This window comes from Papio anubis, chromosome 10 (assembly GCF_008728515.1).
Source record: "Papio anubis isolate 15944 chromosome 10, Panubis1.0, whole genome shotgun sequence".
Taxonomy (NCBI): Eukaryota; Metazoa; Chordata; class Mammalia; order Primates; family Cercopithecidae; genus Papio; species Papio anubis.
Window position 1 is genome coordinate 28,264,530 of NC_044985.1, and position 23,463 is coordinate 28,287,992.

The window sequence follows — 23,463 nt, forward strand, 5'->3', positions numbered from 1 at the left end:
GCCTAAACACATCTGGTTGATTCCAGGCCACAAATAGCACTGGAATGCCTTCAACACCTTCCATAGCTGCCATACTTAAAAGTTTATTTCCAAAATAGAACTGACAAAAAAAAAAAAAAATCATCAGCCTGATGCTCCAGAGTTAGTCAGAAATGTGTCATGTAGAGTGCCATGGATCACTGTGACATATATGAACTTGTGTCCTTTATTTCCTAATACAAACTTGCATTTCAGCAAATTAAATTAAAACCCAACAGATCCAACCGCATTTTCGTTTGCTAAGTGTCATGTTATAAGTTTAGGAACCCATTCTACACACTTTAGGTATTCAGTTATATGGTGATATAAAAATCTCAATCAGTAATTATATATTTTTAGATAATGTTATTGAATGCCTCCAGGGCATGCCACTATTCAGAAAAATGCTGTAGACTGCTATATGTTATTTCATTAATGGTCTTTATTTAACTGGAATGTCCACTAGAAATTTAGTGATGATAAATGTAGTAAGGTACAATATTAGAGTAGAAAGAAGTTATTTAACTTGAAAGAGTGGAAATCAGAAAGATATTTGTTGGTGACTACCATTTATACTGGAAATAAAGACAATTCTAATAACCTACTTCAAGGTAGCTCATACTCTGAAGAAAGCAAGTATAATTCAAACCACACAAGAACTATTCCTTAACTTTTGGAAAAGATGTTTTGAATGAGGTAAACTGGATAACAGAGAATCCCAATGGAGTGCCAAGAGTCTGCAAACATAGCATGCTTTTCAATTTGGAAAGACACCGTGGTGGGAAGTTGATTTAAGAGGAAGCAGAAGTGTATTTGGGAAAAAGACAAGAGGTTTTGTCTCCCAGGAAACTTCATGTCATTATGTTATGAATTTGGTCTCTCTTGTGTGGACTTGGACCTTAAAGGAAAGGAAGCTATCAGGAGAAAGGATAAGATATTTCTAGTCGCAGCAGTTCATCCATAGGGGCAGGATGGTGCAGTGTTAAATGAATCTGGTTATCTGGGTTCACATCCATCGTTTATGACAGGCTGTGCATTCTCAGGCATGTTAACTTCTCTCAGGATCAGTAGGTAAAGGGAAGATCATTTGGGGACCTAACTCCCAGACTGGGCATAAAGAATAAGGAAGACAACTTATATAAAGCGTTTAGCACAAGGATTGCACATAGTAGGCACTCAGGTAATGTTAGATCATTTTATTCTTATTCATTAATACATGTTCAATAATTTCTCAAGTTCTAAGCAGGACGCATGCAGCAGGAGCAGAGTACATGGAAGTAGTAAATCTGAATAGAGAGAAGAGAAATTGTAGATGAAAATTTTCTTGATGCTCTAGTTGCTACAGCGTGCATGGGCAAACTGTCCTACAACCTCTTTTGGATACTAACGTCTCATCAGCTCAGGAACACAAAAAGGTCAACTACTTAGCTGACTTCTGGGAGAGACTGTATGAATAATTTTGAATGAACATTACAGTTGATATGGCTTTCTTTTCCAAAGCAACAAAACACAGAGCAGTGTCCAGAGAGAGAGCAAGCATTCTCTGTTACAGGTTTCCAGGCCTGTTAGCAATGCTTCGGGCATGCCCACTAAACTGCAGTCTGTCTTAGAGATACGCCTTGATTATAGGCATTCAATTTTCAGAGAACTCATTTGATAAGAAACAGTATGCTTATAATAGGCATATATTAATCCTGCAATATGAATTGACAATCTGAAAAAATAAAATGTTCGGTTATGATATCAAACAAAGGATAGAATCTGGGAGCAGGTGAGAGTTTTGACATATACCTTATACTAAATAGTCTACTGATCTCCAGAAGTTTCAGTGGTAAGTATTTAATAAATTCAATTTAAATAGTAACTGACTTGGACATTCATCTCTTTTTAACTTGTTTTGTTGGTTTACCTGATTCAAATCAAGATGTCCTAGAATTAAGTTTCCACATGATCAAGATTCAGAACATCCAAATTGATACTGAGTGAATCAAACTTTCTTAAGGTAAATATTTTCTCTATCTAGATTTGTGATTCACCTGACAGCTAGAATGATAACTGAACTTAATAATAAATGAAAGGTTTGTGGTATGAAAAAAATTACCATATAACTGAGAAACAAAATTGACTGGTAAATTTATTTAAAACTCAGACTTATCTACTCAAAAGTAGAAACATTTGTATTACTTTTCTAAATAAGGTGGGTTTAGAAAGCACCTACCATGACGTCTCAACAGAAAAAGCACTCAATAAAGGTCAGATTTAAATTTTAGTAGAATACAAATGAGTTCTTGACAGTGCCTAACAGGAGTTTCAGAGTTTTTAATTTCACAGTCCTTGTTTGTGACAATTAATTCTGTTGAAGTCAACATCTATATAGTGTTTCCCTCCTCTGTCCTGGTCCCAGGTCCCAGGAAAAGCAAGCAAGCAATAAGCCATTGGTAAGAAAAATGAAGCATGATGACTTTGGTATCTGCCTAGGAAATAAATTGAGGCAAAAAAAAGCACTGGGTCCCAAGAATAAGTAGCTCATGATTTCCTTCTTAAGTTAAACGATTTTATACGTAAAATTGTAGACAGATATCACAAACACACTTTACCAAGGACACATTCATAATCAATGCATAATGAAATGATGATTCAATTTTATTTCCCAACCTTAGAATCAATCAGTCCCAAGACAATTATCACTTAAAATTTTCATCTTACTGCATTCTCAAAATATTACTAGTGCTTAATGTAAACAAATGAAAGGCTAGTGGGATAGGAACTATCCCACATGTTCAACTGGGATAGGAACATGGACTAAATTTCCACATATATCACATCGATAGAAAATTCATGAAGAACTTGATTTGAATAGAACCTAATACACTGACAGTAGTAATGTCATGAGATGTTTGGTCAAGTGACCAAAAAGTTAACACGCTGGAAACTTGACAAGTTGGAAAGCCAACAGGAAGATAATGAATCACAAGTTTAGAGAAACCATTGAATGATTAGCATCTTGTTGCTAGGCAATGTGTCCAGGCAGCAGCTCTCACATCTTGAAGGAGCAGAATATTTTATTTTTACTTTAAAAAATAAAGTTATTTATTTATTTATTTATTTATTTATTGAGACAGAGTCTCACACTGTTGGCCAAGTTGGAGTATAGTGGCGTTATCTTGGCTCACTGCAAACTCCACCTTCTGGGTTCAAGCGATTCTCCTGCCTCAGCCTCCCGAGTAGCTGGGATTACAGGCATGTGCCACCACACCCAGCTAATTTTGTATTTTTCGTATTTTAGTTTCTCCATGTTGGTCAGGCTGGTCTCGAACTCCTGCTCTCAGGTGATCCACCTGCCTCTGCCTCCAAAAGTGCTGGGATTACTGGCATGAGTCACCACATCAGGCCTGAAGTTTATTTTTCAAATAAATTATGCATATTTGTGTTTGTCAACTTTTGGGCTTCTCAACTATCTACAGACCTATGAAAGTTAAAATTCTCTAATTTATAAGAAGTAAATATATTGACTGGATGTCAATGTGTATGATAGCCCTCACTAAAATAAAAGTTGTACACTCACCGTGTAGTAAATCATAGAGTTTGCATATGGTCATATAATAAAACCAAGCAGAGAGGGAAAGATGCCTTCAATGATGTGCCTATTGTAGCTGAATAATGGAATACAAAATATATGTGAGGTTGATTAAAATATTAAAATTAAAGTAAAATTTAGGTATGAAAATATCTTTACTTTGTAAATGCTTAAGTAGCACTTAGTACTAAAGAAAATATCTATGCTAAAAGAAAATTTTGATATTTCAAACATTGAATTATATAACACAAGTATAAAAACTGTTTGGATTTAGATTGGGTTGTCTTTAAGGTATCATTAAACTTTTAAAATAATAACAATGAATATCAGACAGCTAAAGAAAAAGAAAACTGCATTGGTTGGAGTAAGAGCCCTCTTATTTATCAACCTCGTTCTTTTCACAAAACCCTCCCCACACTCTCAGGCTGATGCTGGTCACTTGCGCTGCCTCCAGCACGTGCCCAGTGAGGAATAATGGCCAATGATGAGTACAAGTACTTCCCAAAGACAGTTTTCAGTGACAGGAAAGAGTGCCATGTGTCTAGGCAATCAAAATATGACAGGAAGTATTCACTTTCCCTTCGCCTTTTTTTTTTTTTTTTTTTTTTTTTGAGATAGAGTCTCACTCTGTTGCTCAGGCTGGAGTGCAGTGGCACAATCACGGCTCACTGCAGCCTCCACCTCTTGGGCTCAAGCCATCCTCCTACCTCAGCCTCCCAAGTAACTGGGACTATAGGCTTGAGCCACCACATCCAGCTAATTTTTAAAAAATAGTTTGTAGACTCAAGGTGTCGCTATGTTGCGCAGGCTGGTCTCAAACTCTTGGGCTCAAGCAGTCTTCCTGCCTTGGTCTCTCAAAGTGCTGGGATTACAGGCGTGAGCTGCTGCACCTGGCTCACATTCCCTTTTCTGTCTTCTTTCTTTTTCTTCTGTGCCTCTTCATCACTTTTCCCCAAAAAAGCTTTTCCCCCCAAAGTGTTCGGTTAATTTTTTTCCTCTATATTGAAATGTTTGACACTAGGCTTCCTGGTTTAGAATGAGTTGTTTTCCTATACTCCCCTATTTTTTTCGTTTCCTCTTGCCAATATTTTGATTGAGATCCTACACTTTTTTTACCCCAATCCAGGGCTAATAGAGCATGTCAAATTTCTAGTGGAGAAGAGTTGGAGATGGGCTAGACGCAGGGATGAGGTTCAGCTACCCTGTTGTTCAGGGAGGTAGGGATGGAGCCGGGGAGGAAACACAAGTGGAGCTCGACCACAGAGCTGCAGATCTTGGGTTGTGGGAAGTAATATTAAATGACATTATGGTACTTCATCTTTCTTGTCAAAAATTAACCCACTATCTCTCTACTCATAGTGAAGAATTAGGTTGTTTTCTTGTCAACTCTTTGTAATTGCTGCTAATTAGTAATGCATGACTTGGAAATATACTAATTAAAATTTAGAAAGTTTGATTTCAGTCTTCCAAATATAGGTGGTTTCAAGTAGCTCATCTGATCTATTACTTTTCTTTTATGACACTAATGCTTTTAGTTCTTTCAAAATGTGGCTAATTAAAAAAAAAAACCAAACAAAATTACCCCTAAATTATGGCCTTCTTGGTGTTTTGGATGATGAAACTAATGTATTACTGTCTGAATTTCTTATTAGATTTTTACATATCTAGGTTCATCTTAAGCTTTGAAACTTAAGAATTTGAAGATATTTTCAATAACTGACTGTGTCGAGCCATTTCATTGCCTTGGCCATCTGACTGTCCCTTTGACATGATTTCCAAATTTGGTTTACAGAATAACTGGAAAGATATTAAGACAAGCACACTCATAAATACATGAATGATCCAATAAACAGGCAACAAAAAAGTCCTCCCGAGCTCGGCAAAAGCATTATTTCTTCCTTGTTGAAGGTATCAGCATATGTTACATCTTATGTTGCACAAGTGTGCTCATTAAATATTATGAAATGTACAGCAGGCCGGGAAGCTCTAATCAGCTAGGCAAAGTCACTCATACCTGTGTGTTCGTATTTATGTCGCAGAAGGGAACTGCTTTTCTGGAATGTCTTGTCACATAAGTCACATGCATACATGCCACTCTCTGTCTTCTTGATCTTCTTGCGAGACAGACAGGAGTCGGAGTCTGTCATGTCATCTAGGCCTGACATGTAGTCTTGTGCTCCATCAAGCAATTCTCCCTGCGATAGAATCACACAGTTCAATACAGTGACTTCTCTTTGCGCTCACACCAAACAACTTTGTATAGGCTGACATTCGGAGAACGTCAAAAGTGCCTGCTACTAATCGATCTAGTTAAACAATTTCCTTTTCCATGAACAATATATGAGGTCTCACACTGCAACAAAAATATAAACTTCTCTGCTCTGGAAGGTAGAGCTCTTTGTTTTTCAAGGACAGAAAATGGTCAACTCTGAAGGTGAGAGAAACAAATTTTTCTAAAATCCTTCATTTGCTTTATACCTAGAAATACCCGTAAATGAAAATTTAACATTGAAATTTGTGTATTTTCCAGTGTGCTTAACTCTAGAAATGATCTGTAGCTGTAGAAACCCGATTTTAATTGAATTTTATATTTAGGTACAAAATGTTATTATTATGCAATCTATTTAAATGTATGTCTACCAACTAAAGGCCTCAAGCTATATTTTTATATTTAATTTTCTAATTTGAAATAGGGAATATTAATAACACTTTTTATCAATGTTCTATGTTAAAACAGCCTTCAGCATTGAACAATAATGAATGTGGATCAGTAAATTATTAAATTTCTTGATATTTATTTTGTCTTGATCCAAAGGAGTGCAAACGTGCATGATAACATACATTTCCATTTGCTAGCCCACAGTTCAGTTTTCTTAGACTATGTTTGCACTAATTAATATTAGAGAAGATTAAATAGGCTTAAATACATTTACAAAGAGGGCAGATGTACTGTAAATTGGAATACTGGAACAGCTGTTACAGAGGTGGACGGCTACTTATGCTCCTATTTTGCAAACAAAGATTATATGCTGCATAATGTTAAAATATACCTGCTTTCCTATTTGATAAAGCATAATTATTAACTACTTTGAAGATTTGGTAAGAGGTCATGTGAAATATGGAAGACATTTAAAAAAATACTCTTCAAAATAAACCATTCTGTGTAAAACAAAAGTATCTATTAAAATGTGTATATGTATTATTGCAAGTTGTGCACATCTTTACATTTATTTATTTATTTATTTATTTGAGATAGAGTCTTGCTCTGTCTCTCAGGCTGGAGTGCTGTGGCACGATCTCTGCTCAACGCAACCTTAGCCTCCTGGGTTCCAGTCATTCTTCTGCTTCAGCCTCCCAAGTAGCTAGGATTACAGGCATCCACCACTACACCCAGCTGATTTTTATATTTTTAGGACAGACGGTGTTTTACCATGTGGGCGAGGTTGGTCTCAAACTCCTGACCTCAAGTGATCCACCCTCGTTGGCCTCTGAAAGTGCTGGGATTACAGGCATGAGTCATCACACCTGTCCTGTGCACATCTTTAAAAGCACGTGACAGTTATAAACTTTAACTTCTAGCACCTAGGTAAGTCCTACCAAATACTGTCACCAATGTGTAATTCTAAAAGCAGATGAGTCCATCTAAATCAATTTCAAAATAAATATTAATTTCTTCTTTATCCCTTTTGTTTTTAAAGCAAATGTGCTTAGAGTACAGTGATTCACTGTTTCATCCATTTTTCTAGCTCACTGACGGTTTTAGGTTCATGTTAAAGCAAACTCTTCCGTATCTGCTGAGTTTTTTTCACTAAGATTTTTTTTCCTACATGCCCATAATCAGTATAATTACCATCTCTTTTCTTCAGAGCAGAAAAAGCATTTGTCTCTTTACCTGAAATCCTTGTTTCCGCTGGTACTTTCTCCTTTGCTGCATATCAGCAAAAGTAGCTGCTCCAGTTGGGTAGGTGTAGGCCATATGTGGTAGGAAGCTCATCTGATCCAGTCCTGGGTATGGTCGTAGCCCAGGAATACTGGTCTGGACTGGTGGCATGAAAGTAGCAGGGGGAAATGCGCTTTGAGGTGGAAGAGCTGTGTATAAAGGTTTGGCACTAAATGGGTTCATGCCGAACACTGGGTTAGTGCTTTTGTTGTCCAGATTATTTGAATTTGAAAATTCCTTCTTGATAAAAGTCAAGTTCAGAGGCTCATCTGAGTTTTCAGATGAGGAAGAAACACTATTATGGTCTAAACTGATGCTACTAGCTTTTGTTTTGTTCTTTGTGGCTATAATACTTTTGGGTTCTTTCATTTGTTTTGGTAATGACAAGTCTAAAGGCTCAGCCTGGAGCTCCTCAGAAGAGAAGCTGTTTGGAGTGTATGAACTACTGTGGGAGTTTTTAGAAGATGTGGAGGAAAGATTTAAGGGAGAAGGAGTATTACTCCTGGAGTGGTCCAATTTTTCAACTGGTTTAATATTGGTAAAATGGGAAGGTTTGGTTAGCCTGAGAGGAGGATCACAATTCGTAACACTGTTGTGGAGTTCTGCTATAGATGGTGATGTTATGGAGTCCATAGGTTTTACGGGAGACCTGGGTAATAAAGAGTCTTTTGTGGGAGGGTTACTGTTGGGAGCTAACGGCTTGGAGCTTCTTTCCAGGGATGGGGACCTGGAATTTGAGTACTGGTACACTTTCCGTTGCTCAAACCATTCCTTCACAAATTCCTGAGGAAGGCCCACAGCAATGGAAATTTTCAGCAGTTCATCGGAGTTGGGCTCCATGTTCATAGCATAGTATGCTTTGAGTACAGACATGTGGTCCTTGTATGGGTTGATGGGGCTTGTCATTCCTTTCTCAGAAAGTACAGATGACAAGAGGAGGGCTTTATTATCAACAAAAACTCCGGCTTTGTTGGGGACTATGTTTTCATGAGGCTGCAGGACCGCCTTGATCTCTTCATTCATCTTACAAAGGTAACGTTCATGCTGATGCAAAGGGATGGGGCCAGGAAAACTTTCTTTACAGAACTGGCATGAAAATGGAGTGGATATGTTGTGGTTCTCAATCATTTTGTCATCGGTGACCAAATCTATTAAAGTACGTAGCTTCTCTTTCTTTATATTACTGATCTGTCTCCTTGAGTCAGTCGTCAAGCTCTGGAGGCAAGCTTTGGCTTCATTGACTTTTTCTAACGTATAGTCAATAATACTTTTAGTGGCACCATTATGACTCACTACCGGAAGACCGACAGGCGGAATATTAGGAGAAGTAACTCCTTGTTCCTCAGGTTGAGAGCATGGATCCTTCATGTGATAACCTTTCAACTTTGAAATTTCTTCAGCCTTGCAGTCCATTTTTTGCCTGGAAACAGTATTGTCCACAATCTGTAGAACCTTTTGTACCTCACTTAAATTACTATTCATGGTGGGAAATCCAAGTAAAGGGGCTTCCATCCCTACACCTAAGTGCTGCATTGGACTCTGAGCAGATGGATGAACTCCTAAAGGGCTGGTGGCTCCAAGCCCACCATTCATAAAGGGACTAGTGCCACTAAACCCGTGTGTAGCCATAAGAACTTTATAGTCATTGAAGTCTAGTGGTTCTGTTTTAATTTTAAGTAAGCCTGTCTGTTCAGACATACTAAGTGGTTTTCCATTCTCCAACTTGTTTCTTAACTGGGTAATGGCTGAATTAGTAGGAGAAGAAGAAACAGAATTAGGGGAAGAACCCGTCTTGATATTGTTTCTCATTCGGCCATTTACAGAGATTAAACCAATACATTTCTTGCTGCTGATGTGCGAACTGTAGGAACCAGAATGGGAGAAACGTTTCTTGCAGTTTGGGCACTCGTAAGGTTTTTCACCTAAAATGATAATTAAAATTAACGTTACATTTCCTTGATTAGGTAACAATTGCAGTTGTCTACCAAGACAAGAATCTGTGAAACCAAATGAAAGGAACACAATGGGGTACCTCTACATTCTAGGTACTTAGATTAGAATTATGTAACCATAACTGTTTCTGGGCTTTATCTACCCTGGGAGGACATAATCCAAGATGTTCACAGTGGAAGGTAAGGGCTATCTACGACTTTTTCGGCTGAGATCCCAAATCTTGTCTTGCCATCGGCAGCCTCATATTTAAACAGAGTGTCAGATTAATGTGTGGTCAATAGCACAATAAAGATGTCACGGTATTTAAAGGGAAGTGTAGCCATGGCCTTAATCAACTTTGTGGAGATTCCATTGATTCTACCAATCCAACCAGTCCTTTGAATAGCATCCAATTTGATAATAAAATGCTTGGCAGAGCTATCAAACTGGTTATAAAGAGGAAATCTCAGTGGTAGGATTCTGCTCTGTGATCCACGGCCCTCAGGAATCAGGGAATATTTATCATACATAGCTCTTATCCAAAATTCTTCACCCTTGTTTTTCATGGTGAGGTCTCAAAAATTAATATCCTTCAGAATTTGCCAGTTGACTTTCCTCAGGTCAAGAATATTTATTCTGGAGAAGCAGTTTTAAAAGGACAAAAAGGAGCCTCTAGATTTGTAATAAATCAAAGCATTTGTAATTTTTAAGATGTGTAAGCATTCTGCTTCTTTTTATAAGACAGTGCTACTGGTGGTACCCTAAGTCTCATGAAGACAAATCAGGCACACAGAGTTGATGAAATAAATGGATAGTTCCAAAAAGCTACAAATAGGACTGTGTAAATTTTAAACAATCTTTTAAAACTCCCCTAATTAAGTAAAATGCAAATGTGAGCTCCAGCACCTCTGCTACTCACCACTGTGAATTCGCAGGTGTTCTTTCAGATGGTGTTTATATTTGAAGGCCTTGCCGCACTCTGTGCATTTGAACTTGCGATTACCTGCTCCTTGGGTTAGCATTTGGTGCTATAAAAGGGGAAAGACTGACATCAGTTTTGTGCAGGAGGAACAAAGAAAATTTGTTATGAATATTTTTAAAAGGCGTCTATTTTTCAGACAGGCCAAAAGGTTTGAGTGCATGCTTATTTATCTGCTCAGTCTTTCAGAGTTGCAATAAAAGCGATAATGTTGGTAATAAAATTGGAACAAATAAAAAAAAGTGCTTTCACATGCGCATCCAACACTCGTTTTAGAATTATTTCTGTAGTGTCTTTTCCAAAATGATTCTTTGAACCTTCGGGGACGAGGAAGTATAACTGTAAATATATTTGTTGTTTTTTGTGTTTACTACAAATTCTAAAATATGAACATTCTCTGCTAGAATGTCACAATTCTGTCAAGAAAAAAATATTTTCCTGAAAATTCTGAATAGTCTCAAAAAAACCACCCCCCACACAACAAATGCTATCAATTTTTTTGTATCAGCATAAAAGTATATCTTATACTGAAGCAATCTAAAATGTAAAAAAGAAAAAAAAAACCCAATCCCAAACCAAAAACACACAAACAAAAAAACCTTGACTATAAATATTTCATTACATGATGAGCATGTTTAAATATCCTATTCATTGTGCTAGTAGCAAATAGAAGCCTAGTTTTTCCTGAGGTGTCGCATATCAGATTTGATTCATTATCAAATGTAAGAGACAACATCTTGGGTTATAGCTGCTTGAGCAGTTTTATCACAGGCCAGTAGGAAAGACTTCAACGACTTTTCATTTTCCTTTTTAGTAGTGTGCAAGGGAGTAGGGACAAAAAAGGAAAAAAAAGTTTGCTGAAAAGACAAGTTAAAAGCAGCAAAGATATAATCAAACACAGCTGACCTTTTTGAACAAGGGGAAAAAAGCAGTGTGACTTAGAATTCTGGAAAAAAAAATGCAGTCATCCACTCTGGATGCTCAAGGTAGGAGGTCAGCCTTTTTCTAGCAGCAATGACACAAAAGCCTTTTGCAAAAAGACAGCACAGAAACGGTATGACAACTGCTAGGGTGTGCTGAATCTTCCCACATTCCTAGTGAGACAGATGGTGTTACATGGGACACAGGGAGGTTTGTTCAAACAGCAGCAACCTTCAAAGATCAAGCAGAGCCCAGCCCGCCGAGCGCCATTGAGGGACCAGCGCTCATATGTTGCTGAGTTGCATAAACAAACAGCAACAGCTGCTTTGTCTCCCCCCACAGCCCTCAGAGGACTACTATAAACTTTAGTTGTGCCACTGTTAATATGATACAATCATTTTAATTTACTAATTGTAAATGCCATGAGCAAATGAGGGGACTTTTCAACACCAAAGCTACCATTCATAATGCGCCAACACAATCACACTTCTGCATGTGAAATTTAAAGCGGTTATGCTAGATAAATATCTAGGCACTTTTTTTTTTCCTAGAGTTTTTGTGCATATAAGCAAGGGGAGATAAACTGTTACATAAGTGCAACCATGCAAGAATATTTTTTATAACTCATCTTTGAAAAGTATTCAGGTGACAAGCCCAATCAGACATAAATGGAATAATTTATATGAGCTGTTCTCCTAAAATAGTAAAATTCCATAATCTAGTATTATCACCATTATTGACTGTGTTTGCTTATTCTCACTTTCCTTATTCAAAGAAAATGAAGGTTATAAGGAAAAACTAAGAATTTTGAATACAATATCATGTTCAATAATTTTAAAAACAGACATGGTGTCAAGACTTAAATTAAATGATTCCGGATCTGTAGGGCCAGTTATTGTGACTTAAGGCACACCACTTCTGTCCATGCAAACATATCATAATATCAATTTGCAGAGTCAATCCTCCCAGGGGGACAGAGGAGTTTTGCTGTAACATTTAAGGAACACTGTGAATCAATCCTATTCAGTTGTTTTAAAGATTTAAGAAGCTATACTTAACTGTTGAAGACAGAGTTTTTATTTTTGAGACAAGTAAGCAAAAAGAGGGGGAGTAATTCTAACAACTAGCTACACATATGTATATTAAGAAGGGATCTTTTTAATGTGCATCCAATGTTTTAGTACTAATCCCATTTATTACATATATATACACACAGATAATATATGTCTTTTTGATTTTCCTTAAAACACTTAATTAGATTTCATAAACTAGTAGCAGCTTATAAAAATACTCTAAGTAATTGAAGGTGTTATATGAAAAATGAAAGAAATACGCACTTCTTTTACTATGACTTAGATCCTATATGAAAAGAAAATTTCTAAGTAAAACGAGGTGAAAAATGGAATTAAAATTGCTGAGATGTTTAATAATGTATAATTAAAATGCTACAATTTCATTCACTTTTTGTGGAACATAAAAATGAAACTAAAGTCAAGTTAAAGTGCAAATAAAATTTCTAAATTAGAAATTAACACACTCATTCGATCGTGAACATAAGACTATTAAATCATATTAGAAGAGACCATCAAAAAATCATTTAGACCTCAATTAAAGCTATTACCATTAAAAGATCTGCATCTTCAAAATGCCATGAAAAATTAATAATGATTGCCAATCAAAGCAATATCGTTTCTCTAAGGGGTTATTATAGAAAGAAATCACTTAAAACCATCCCCCCACCTGATCTGTCCCTGGCTTGTGCGTCACCATATGCCGCTCGAGCTGGGTGCGGTAGGCAAACGTGTAGCTACAGAGAGGGCAGGAAAAGTTCTCTTCATTCTTCTCGTGGCGGTACTTGATGTGCTCCTTCAGTGATGTCAAGCGCTTGTAGCCCCGGTCGCAGTAGGGGCAGGTCAGCAGTTGGGCAAAAGCATCTGGAGTTCCAGGTGGCAGGTCTGTAGCCGAGAGACAGAGAGAGAGAGAAGCAGGCCAAAAGGTCAGTAAATCAATGGCAGCTAATGGGCTGACTGCCCAGGATGGTATGACAGGAATCACTGCAATCTGCTCCACAGAGTGCCATCATTGCGCCCGGCCCCTCGCACACCAGTCCCCTCGCACACCCAGGGCAGGCTTGTAGGAATCAGCTCACACTGCGCTCGAAAATTAATTAATTACTTCAGCTTTTTTTGGGGGGGGGGCACTTAAACAGCTGATAAATGAGGAAATTCTCTTTAGGTGACTGACAGTTCCTATGAAACCTGTAGCCACAGATTACTCAGGAACTCACAGCATAAAGGGGCGTTTCAGGTGTCGGTCGTGGAGAAGAACAAAAGGTGAGGGAGGGTCGGTCTGAACTTTTTTTTTTCCTCAAAAGTAAAATATTTCAGAAAGATAGGAATACATTTAGATATTTTTATCTCTTAGAAATGGGCTCTAATTGTTCTTGTTCTTTATTGGATGTACAAATGACACAAATTTGCTGACAAAAAAATTTCACAATACCCTAAAATTACAGTTCTAATCTTTGCTCATGAAATTCCATGCCTCTGCAGCTGTTCTTCAAATTTTAAGGTAAACACCCAGGCATGTAGTGCATTTGTAATTGTAACAGCTGCAGAGGTCAGTGTAGTGGCTAAAAATGATTTACAGCCTCACCATTTTCTTCTTGCCCATTGGCCTCTGGCGTGCCAAGGCGAGACAGCTCCTCAGGGGCTTCTGGGTAAATAATGGCTGTGTCACTGCGCTGAAGGTACTCCTCGATGCTGACTGCATGACCATCGCGTTCCTCCAGTTTTCTTTTGGCAAAGTATTCCTCAAAATCTGATGTGCAATTTGCATTCTTCACTGAAAGCATAAAAGGAGAAGAAATGTCTTTTCCGGGCCTTCTTCCTAGGAGCCCAAGTCCATCTCCATCCTAGTCAGTGAGAAATACTGACTTGCAATAGACTACAAAACCTAGTTTATTTGTAAGAAGTGTTGAAGATGACCAGTTATTGACTGAATGTTTATTCTTGTAATATATGCAAGAAGTGGGGGGGCGGGCACTTTCCTTCAATTAAATACGCACATTTTATTTTATTTTTTTTCTTCCTGGAATATTAGTCTGTATACATTCTTACAAAGAATGAAAGAAATTTAAAATGTTTTACATAAATTTTTTTTAAATGTCAACAATTGTATTCTAAGATCCATAAACATTAAATATAATATAAAATTAAGGTTATTTTAATAGTCTATCTGAAATTTCCTTTTCTTTTAAGAAAGGTATATTTAATTTTTCATTGTCCACTAGACTGAACGTCCCTAACCACAGATACATCCTGTTGCTAAATATAAGCTTTTAACCCTTCACCCTCTGAATGTCACAGACAGCCAGGACTACACAATCTGAGACAGATGAAAACGGAAAGATATTCCTAGACAGATAATAATGCAACTTTGTTAAAAAAAAATCACCAGAATGTGGCATTTTATCTTTCCCTATAATTTTAATCTTTAGTTCAGTATTTTAAAGCTGCTGAAAATAAAATTAAGCTCACAACTGATAGAAATAAAATAAAAAGTAACAGAGGGAGTTAAGAAACTGGTGTGTGATTTTGATGTGACTTTAACTTTTGTAATTATGACTCTATTCCTGTGAAATGAATAAGAGTTGTAACTCAATTTTAGCAACTTGTGTCATAAGATTTTGTATATTTGAAACCTCTAGATGTGTTTCTGAAATAAGTTGTGACTTAGATATCCTAAATAATATTTTTATGCATAACACAAAGTTGGGAGAGAGTAGCTGTTATATTATTCTTTATTCTAAGTAGATGAAAAAAGTGCTTTGCTGGTACAATTAATCATGGAATCCTATTATCATAGTTTTTGAAAGCAGTTAACCTTGGTGCCACTAGATTGTTCACCTTGTCTTCTCTACCATAAACAATATTACAGTATTTGACATAATAATTTTCCTTGGCAACTGTGGCAGGGTGATGCGCAAGCAAGCCAGGCAATTTTTTTTTTTTTTTTTTTTTTTTTTAGCTTTCATCATTATGAACTTGGATTTTTGATAAGGAGAATAGAAAGTGGAACCATCCATTAATTCAACAAGTATTTATTGAATGCCTAGTGTGTGATAGACATCATGTCATGCTCTGGTGAGCAAAAAACAGATCTAGGCTCATCCTTTGGGAAGTCACGAGAGAGAATAATACAACTGATACTATCTCCAAAGTCAACACATCATTACAAACTCAGATAAGTATTATGAAAGAAAGTTATGTGGTGGTATAAAAAAAGTAACAGAGGAGCCTGATGGCAGCTAGAAGATCAGGAAGGTCTTAACTGAAGAAGCATGAAGTTACCTAACTGTAGAAGCTGGAGAAGAGCAGCATGTGCAATGTGGTGACTGAAACAAGCATGGGACATCTCAGGATGTAAAAAAAAAAGGACAGTGCTGGAGTGCAGAGGGTGAAAGGAGAACCACGCGATGTAAGGGTGGAGAGTAAGGCGGGAGCCAGACCATGCAGCAGGTAAGAGCTTGTTAAGGATTTGGGTTTTTACTATGAAAGAAGCAGGAAGCTATTGAAGAGTATTAAGCAAAGAGGATGGTTGGATGAAATTATGATTATTCGCATTTTTAGATGACATCTTTGGCTATAGTATGATAGGGATTGAAGGAAGAGAAAAGTAGGTCCTGCGAATCCAGTTAGGAGGTTCCTGTCCTAGGCCAGGCAAAAGATACTGTTAAGGAATTGATGATGGAGATGAAGGAAGTGGCTGGATTTGAGAAATACCTAAGATATAAAATTCCTCAGATTCATTTGGGAAAGAATCTGGTTTGTCAAGTTGGGAGATGCTAAGATCCCTCCCTCAGGTTTAGACTTTCCAAATTTGATGGATGGCAGGTGACATTCATCAAAGCAAAGAACACTAGAATTCTAAAAAGACTTGAAACTATAAACAAATACATGGGACCAAATAAAAGGAAGTGGGAGAATTACACTTTGTGGACCACTAAACTAAGCGCCAGTAATCCTGAATGCTGTGATCTCAAACCTTTCTTTTTTTCCTCTGTAACTTCTAATAAGTTTAACAAGAACAACGGTCTATTCCAAGACTGTATTTCCCTCAAAAATAGATTTGGAATGTACAGTAATGGATTAAGATTTTATACCTTGAAATTTTGCTTAAATCTGTTATTAGCTGGACTTAATAAAGAATATGGGCTTTAGATAAGATTACTTTCCTCTTGCTGTACACACAATGTCATGGATGCTTTCCAGTGGATACTTATTGGTGGTGACTGTGATGATGTCATTTAACTTGCATCACTGAGGCCCTATGGAGTATGTAGAAACTGTCAACTTGCATAAACTATTTGCTCATTGTTTTGGATCATCAAAATAACATCAGATCTATAAAAAAAATTACCTTTTACTTTTGATAGGAAGAAAAGATAAAAGGGGCAAAATGGTGAAGCCATGATGAATGTCTTTTGAGTAACTTCACTGCTTTTATCAGTGACTGACTTCTTTTTCAGTGCTATGACAGCAGAAAGTAATGTAATAGTTCCTTTCTGAATTCGCATCTACTTGAGGGTTGCCAGTGGTTTATGTTAAGGGTTAAGACATGGTTTAAGTTTTCTGAGAATACTGTCCTACTTGATGACCTTAGTGTAACCTAGTAAACATAGATGGACGTACATTTAATATCCTAATTTTATCTTGATATTTCAGCAACTATTTGAATGATCTGGCTATCTTTGCATGAATTTTCATTTGCATATGAATGTTTCCATCAGAAATGTAATCATATGCAAATTCAATTGGATTTGCATTAATAGCCTTTTGGCTTAAAAGGGAGGAAAATTCTGATTTTTCTGGATAGGCAAACAAAACTGCATCTAGATACACTACTGTTGCTTGGAGAGGCAATTCAATTGCTAGATCAAATTTGGCCATGCTAGATTTCTATGTCAAGTGTGATGGGGACAAAAGACATCAAATCATGCGCTCTCTTTAAGGATCCATCTTTGATCATCTTTGTATCCTGGGCATTGAGTATATTGCCTAGAAATTAGTAGGCTCTCAAGGATCATTTATGGGATGAACGCGGAATAAATTATGTCCTTAACACTAATCTTGGTGTAGAGGTCTTTTAGTAAAAGGAAGCATAAAATGAGATACCTGCAGCTGAGCTAGGGACTTAGACCTAATATTCAGGCAACTGTAGAATAATTATTTGATAAACTGTGTAATAGTGGTCATAAATACTTGCAAGAGTTTGATAGGGCTCAGATAAGTATTCAAAAAGGGTTTCATGAAGAAGATGGCACTCAATCATTTAAATCCATTTGCTCCATCTGGATATTTCTTCATGCTGTATAGATATGCTGTTGTTTATATATCTCATATACCTAGGGTCACTTAAGTGGGCTAGAGTTGAACCTCCCAGAAACTAGGTATCATCAGCATGGATCTAATGTAGTTTTTCCCTGAGGTGCAATAGGTGCTAGTAATATACAGTTTTTCTGCCCAGTACTTCAACATTCACCTTGTCCTAGGAATGGTTCTCCATTTCCTGATTGCCAAGCCTTATGGTACCCAAGGAGCTGCTGTGTTACCACGTGATCCTGCTCCCCTAGCCATAATTGATCTCTGTTGCTCAGGTGAGCCAATCTTAGTCCTCTCTTCTCCAGGCCAACTTGTTGATTGGTCCAGGGTAGCCAATAGATCCAATTAAATCCAATAAATCCCTTCCTTATGATTTTAGGACTTTGTTCCAGAAAAAGCATCAAGGCAGTTTTTAATTTTTTTTCTGCCAAGTGACTGTAGCTATAAAATGTAGAATGAAGGAATTGTTATTTTCCATCTAGAAAAAGAAGATTTATGAAGAGAGAGAATAAAGCAGGCATACAGAGAAAAAGCAGACAAGATTGCATGTTCTGACAGTTAATTTCTAGCTCTTCTCGTTCCTGAGGCCGAGGTGCACCTTGCAGCGGTTCTGTTGACCACCTTCCTTAAATTCTGTGAGCCAAGAAACTTCCTTTTCTTCTTGAAGGTATGTTGTGTTTCAGTCTCTTAAAACTACAGTCACCCTAACAGTAATAATACTAGGACAAATGATGGGATTCAATTTTGGTTACTCTCAGAATTGTTGGGAAGAATGAAGTTTTGATTGTATCTGAAAGTTTGTATGTTTGTTTTTACAAAGATTATGCAGTAATGTGTACTGGATACAGGAATGAGGTAGAAAAGTAGCAGAAAGGTTGTAGAATTCTTCACTGAATTTTTCTAGTGTAAAATCAACCCCATTTTCCTTCTTTCGGTAATCCTCTTCACTCCCTGGTCTCCTTGGAAGAACTGCCAAAACACACTGACAAAGGCTATTTGCATGGTATTTATGATCAAACAATAACAAAAATTCACAAGAAGCCTCAAGTAATTTCTTCCCATACCTTCTCCAGAGATTTTGCATAGTCCTAAAATTTACCCTAATGTCTTGCAAATATCTCTCAACCTTCCCTAAGGTTAGATAACCTTTTCTTTATCAAAAAAAAAAAAAAAAAAAAAAAAAAAGAAGAATATCTAGCTTGGACAACAAATCTTGTCTGTATAGAAAGTAAAAGAACTAGCCAGGCATGGTGGTGCGTGCCTGTGGTCCCTGCTACTGGGGAGGCAGAGGTAGCAGAAGTGCTTGAGCTTGGGAGGTCGAGGCTGCAGAGAGCTGTGATCACACCACTGCACTCCAGCCTGAGTGACAGAGTGAGACCCCTATCTCAAAAACAGAAAAAAAAGAATGTTAATTAAAAATGTTTCCTCATGACCATGTGTATTTTAATATTGTTTGATTGTTAGGGTGAATTTTCAGGTCCCTTCTTGTCAGGAAAGCCTCAGTTCTCTTGGCAATATGTTGGTCACTCTTACTAACATTGCTTATTAATGACACGTTTATAAATATCTTTATGTCTGTGTTAGATATTGATTTTTTAGACAGATAACAATAAATATCAATATAGACTGGCTTTAAAAATTATTGCTTAAAAATCAAGCAATGTTAGCAGAACTCTAAATAAAAGAGAAATATTGGTCCCCAAATTAGTCAGCCCCCATAATCAAGTTGCTTTAGAATACTTTCTCAAAGATACTTAAAAGTGGGCCTTGCTGAGTGTTTACAGGGAGTGAAATATAGACTGGGTACTTATTCTTTATCATTTTCTGTTTCCCTTTGGTATTTATTTTCTTTATTTGTAACAAGCCTGTGTTCACATTGGAAGACAGGTGCTCTATTATCACCGGTTTAGTGTCCTGCATGCTTTTGATTTTCATAAAAAATTGAAAAAAATTGAATATTATGTTAAGCCATTTAAGTAAACATCAAAATGAATAAATAATTCTTTTTCAAAAGAAAATATCTTGGAAGGTACAGAGGACCTGCAGCAAGTATATGTAAAAAACTGAGTAGAATCATCTATCCATCACCTTTTTTTAATAACTGTTTGTTGAGTGCCTACTAGTGCCAGTGTTCTTGGAAATTAGGACTTGAGTAGTTAATTTTTTTTCCTACTTCTGTGATTCACCCATTTGGAGATATATACACACAATGGTTGTGACTCTGCAATATACAGACATGTAAATATGTATAATAGGACATCTCATATATATACACACACACATGCTTCCCCAGTGTAATGTAATGTATGTAACGTAAATTATGTATTTATCATATAATCTGGCTTTTGCTCACTTCACTATGAAAGGCAAAGGGACCTGAAGAAGCAATTACAAATCTAGGTAACTGTATTTATCATCTTTTTGAAAAACAGTCTTTTTGTTGACATCTCAGATGAGAAGAAACCACAGAAAATTATTTTGAACATAGTCATTTGTATAGAGTTTGTTAGTTTAAGGAAGCACGTATTCGACATTTGTTGAGGTCTATAGATTCTCATGGCTGCTTTTTTAAAAGTTGACTAATTAATAAATGTAAGCTCTTCATCATTAAAACTGCATGTATGCATTTTTGCAGAAGGCTTCCAAAAGACATGTTGGCACTAGATACCTAAAAACAACCGTGAGGGAAGAGGATGATCTTTTTCTCATTATACAGCTACATGGGCGGCCTCACAGAGCCTCCAACTGGTACAGAGGCATGGATAAAGCCAGGTCGTCAAGAGCAACAGAAAAGTTTTCTGCTTTTCCTGGGAATTAGTACAGCATCTTGGCTGCTCCCTCCACCCCTGCTCTGAACATGGCTTTCTCCAGGGAACACATGTTCTGATGCCAGTGAGAGTTTCTCATGTAAGAGAGCTTCACGAGAGCGAGGTGAAGAGTGGACAAGGAATGGGAATCTGTAGTAGTCTGTAGTATCAAATATCTCCCTAAACAGCAGGAGATCTTACATTAGGGAATTTTGAATATCAAGATGTAGAAACTGCTAACACTCAGACAATTTTGATTGCTGTGTATTGGCACAGAATGATAGAGTCCATTACTTTTAAAAAAATTCCCAAGATAGACAATATGCACTTGTCTTTCACATTACTGTCTAACCGAAACATTTGGAATTGGTATATTACCAAAAAGACAGACCAGTTTATTACATTTTACAGGAGTTGATGAAGTAAGGTGATTTTGCCCAGCAATTCAATGCTCTTTTCTTATGTTTTATGTAAAGACACGTGAAACCTAAGAAAGCTCGGGACAGTCAGTGATTTTCAAAAGTCAGTGGCATCCGTATTATCTGGGAGCTTGCTTGAAATGCAAATTATTGGGGCCCATCCAAACCTATGGAACCAGCAATCTGTGTTTTAACAAGTCTTTCAGGAAATTCTGACCCTTGTCCAATTTAAGAACTCTACAAATTCAGTCCTCTGCCTTGTATGGCTAAATGAGACATTCATAACATGATTTTGGAGAGAAGCACAATCAGTCCCATATTATTATTATTAGGTAGCTTTCCTGACTATCTCAGCCTGAGTTCACATAGATTTCCTTCTTCACTTACTGAATGTCATCTGTGTGTCTCAATCATTGAATTGATCACATCCCATTGTAATCTTTCTCTTACGTGTCTGTGAGCTGATAAAGGAATGAACCATATGTTATTCAGCTTTGTGTCACCAGCACCTAGCACAGTGCCTGGGTCACAGTTATTATGCAATAACTGAATGATTAGGCAAGGCTCAGCGTCCTTGGACTCCTCATTTTGGCTCAGTTAGTTCATGTTTTTGAATTTCAATTTCCTCAACTGTAAAATGAGCCAGGGTGTGCTTGCCGGGGTATCCTCAAAGTTCCAGAATTCCATAATTTCAATTAATTAATTACCTTAATCAATTTGCTTTTTCTTTACTGGCTAGGCCTAGAGAATTTTATCTGTCTTCTTTTCAATTAAAAACTCAAAACAACACAGCTTTCTGATGGGGAAATCAAACATACAGATTAAGAGAAAATATTTTGGAGGTGCCTGGAAACCCCAGACACATCACAAGCAAAACAGTGCTTATTAAATATTTGTTGAATGAATGAAGTAGGCACTCAAGAAGCTTGAAATATCAGTTATTTCTTGTGGGAACACTTGCTGTGAAGTGAAGATAGCTGCTCCTAATCGCAAACAAAGCTAATAAAACCACAGCATTCATTAGCCAGGAAGTGAACAGGCTCTTCTCGGTGTTCACTGATTATAGTCTGAAAATCATCTCCCGTCTCACCTGCCAAGCACTACTTCTATTTTTCTCTCCTCTGAACCTATCTTTCTCCACCTTATTTTTAAAAACTCAATGTATGAAGTTAACTAAGAAATTAAAAAATAATGACTTCCATGACAGATGTCTGACTGGCGGACAAAACTCTTCCAACCTATAAAAATGTGACAGATAAAACCAAGAAGAGTATGACATGCTTTATAATAGTATGATTCCCTCTTTGTTAAGTATTTAGGTACTAATTGAATTATCTGATAAACTGATTTTGTACAATTGATTAACACTATATATCCACTCAACTCTTGCAGAGAAATACGTTATAATCAAACTTGTATCGCTTCTGTTACTCATATAAGAAAGTTAACTAATTTAAAAGTTTTAATTTAAGCTCCATGTAAGAGGAATAGGAGAAATTATGAGTTATTAAACCAAGAGGATAATGAAGGTAAAAAAAATGTTCTTATTCTTTCCCCAACTTTCCCCTATGCTAACGATGCGATGCGCAGAATTGATGGTTAAAGAGGCTTAATTGCTGGCTACGCTGCCAACCTTATACTAATATTACCAGTTTAGGGGAGTTACACCTGGCACCACTGTATTTCTTGGTCAGGCAAGGTTTTCAGTCTAGATCTGGATCTTTACTTGGGGTTCAGTTGCTCTGGAGATACCCAAAGAAGGATCCTGTAAACTTAGACTTAACTGGCATTTCTATTCAATACTTGAAGCAGTGCCTCTCTGATCCCACCACTTCCCATCCAGGCTTATACTCTCCTATTCTTCTCATGTATTTTGTGAGATATGAACAGGACTGGCTACATGGTTGGTGGGGCCCAGTGTAAAATGAAAATGTAGGGCCCTTCATTCAAAAATTGTTAAGAACTTCAAGACAGCAACTGCAGAGCCAACCAAGCAGCTCTTACCAGTGCTGGGCCCTGTGCGACTGTGCAGGTCCCAGACCCAGGAAGCTGGGCCTGTGTATGTTATCGTGAGGCAGCGCCCCCGAGAGCCTCCCATCCCATGACAGCTAGTGTGGTCCACTATTTTTTTTTTTCTTCATGCTTCCAGTAAAATTTCATTAGAAGAAAGGGCAGGGTGGGGTGGAGTCCAAAATTTCTAGCCTAATTTCCTCATTTAACAGATGTTACAACTAAGGTACAGTGAGGTTAGTGATTCATACAAAGTTGCACAAGTACTTTCTGGAAGAGCTGTATGTAGGATTTATGTATCCTGACTCTTCACCCACTGCTCTTTCTACTGCACCATAATGACTCAACATGAGAGAGAGAGAGAGAAGAAAAGAGAGAACCTCATCTTTTTAGTTTTTCATCATGCCTGACTTGATACCATTTGAACAGGCCCTACATACTGAAACGATCACAATGACATTATAAGCAATTCTAAAT

The 23,463-nt window shown here is 37.2% G+C and overlaps 1 protein-coding gene across 21 annotated transcripts in view; it reads right to left on the reverse strand.

Moving 5' to 3' along the window:
• The window catches only part of ZEB2 (zinc finger E-box binding homeobox 2), a 135,301-nt gene that overhangs the window by 6,378 nt on the left and 105,460 nt on the right, over window positions 1-23,463 (reverse strand). For 19 of the 21 annotated variants that reach the window (XM_031651209.1, XM_031651218.1, XM_031651219.1 and 16 more), the window contains 5 exons: window positions 14,023-14,211; window positions 13,108-13,322; window positions 10,387-10,495; window positions 7,488-9,457; window positions 5,610-5,790 (listed from right to left, as the gene is read on the reverse strand). In XM_031651209.1, the coding sequence (XP_031507069.1) occupies window positions 5,610-5,790; window positions 7,488-9,457; window positions 10,387-10,495; window positions 13,108-13,322; window positions 14,023-14,211 (2,664 nt within the window). Of the gene's footprint in view, window positions 1-3,582; window positions 3,672-5,609; window positions 5,791-7,487; window positions 9,458-10,386; window positions 10,496-13,107; window positions 13,323-14,022; window positions 14,212-23,463 lie in introns of those variants that run through there. The other 2 variants (XM_031651216.1, XM_031651217.1) reach the window with 2 other exon arrangements.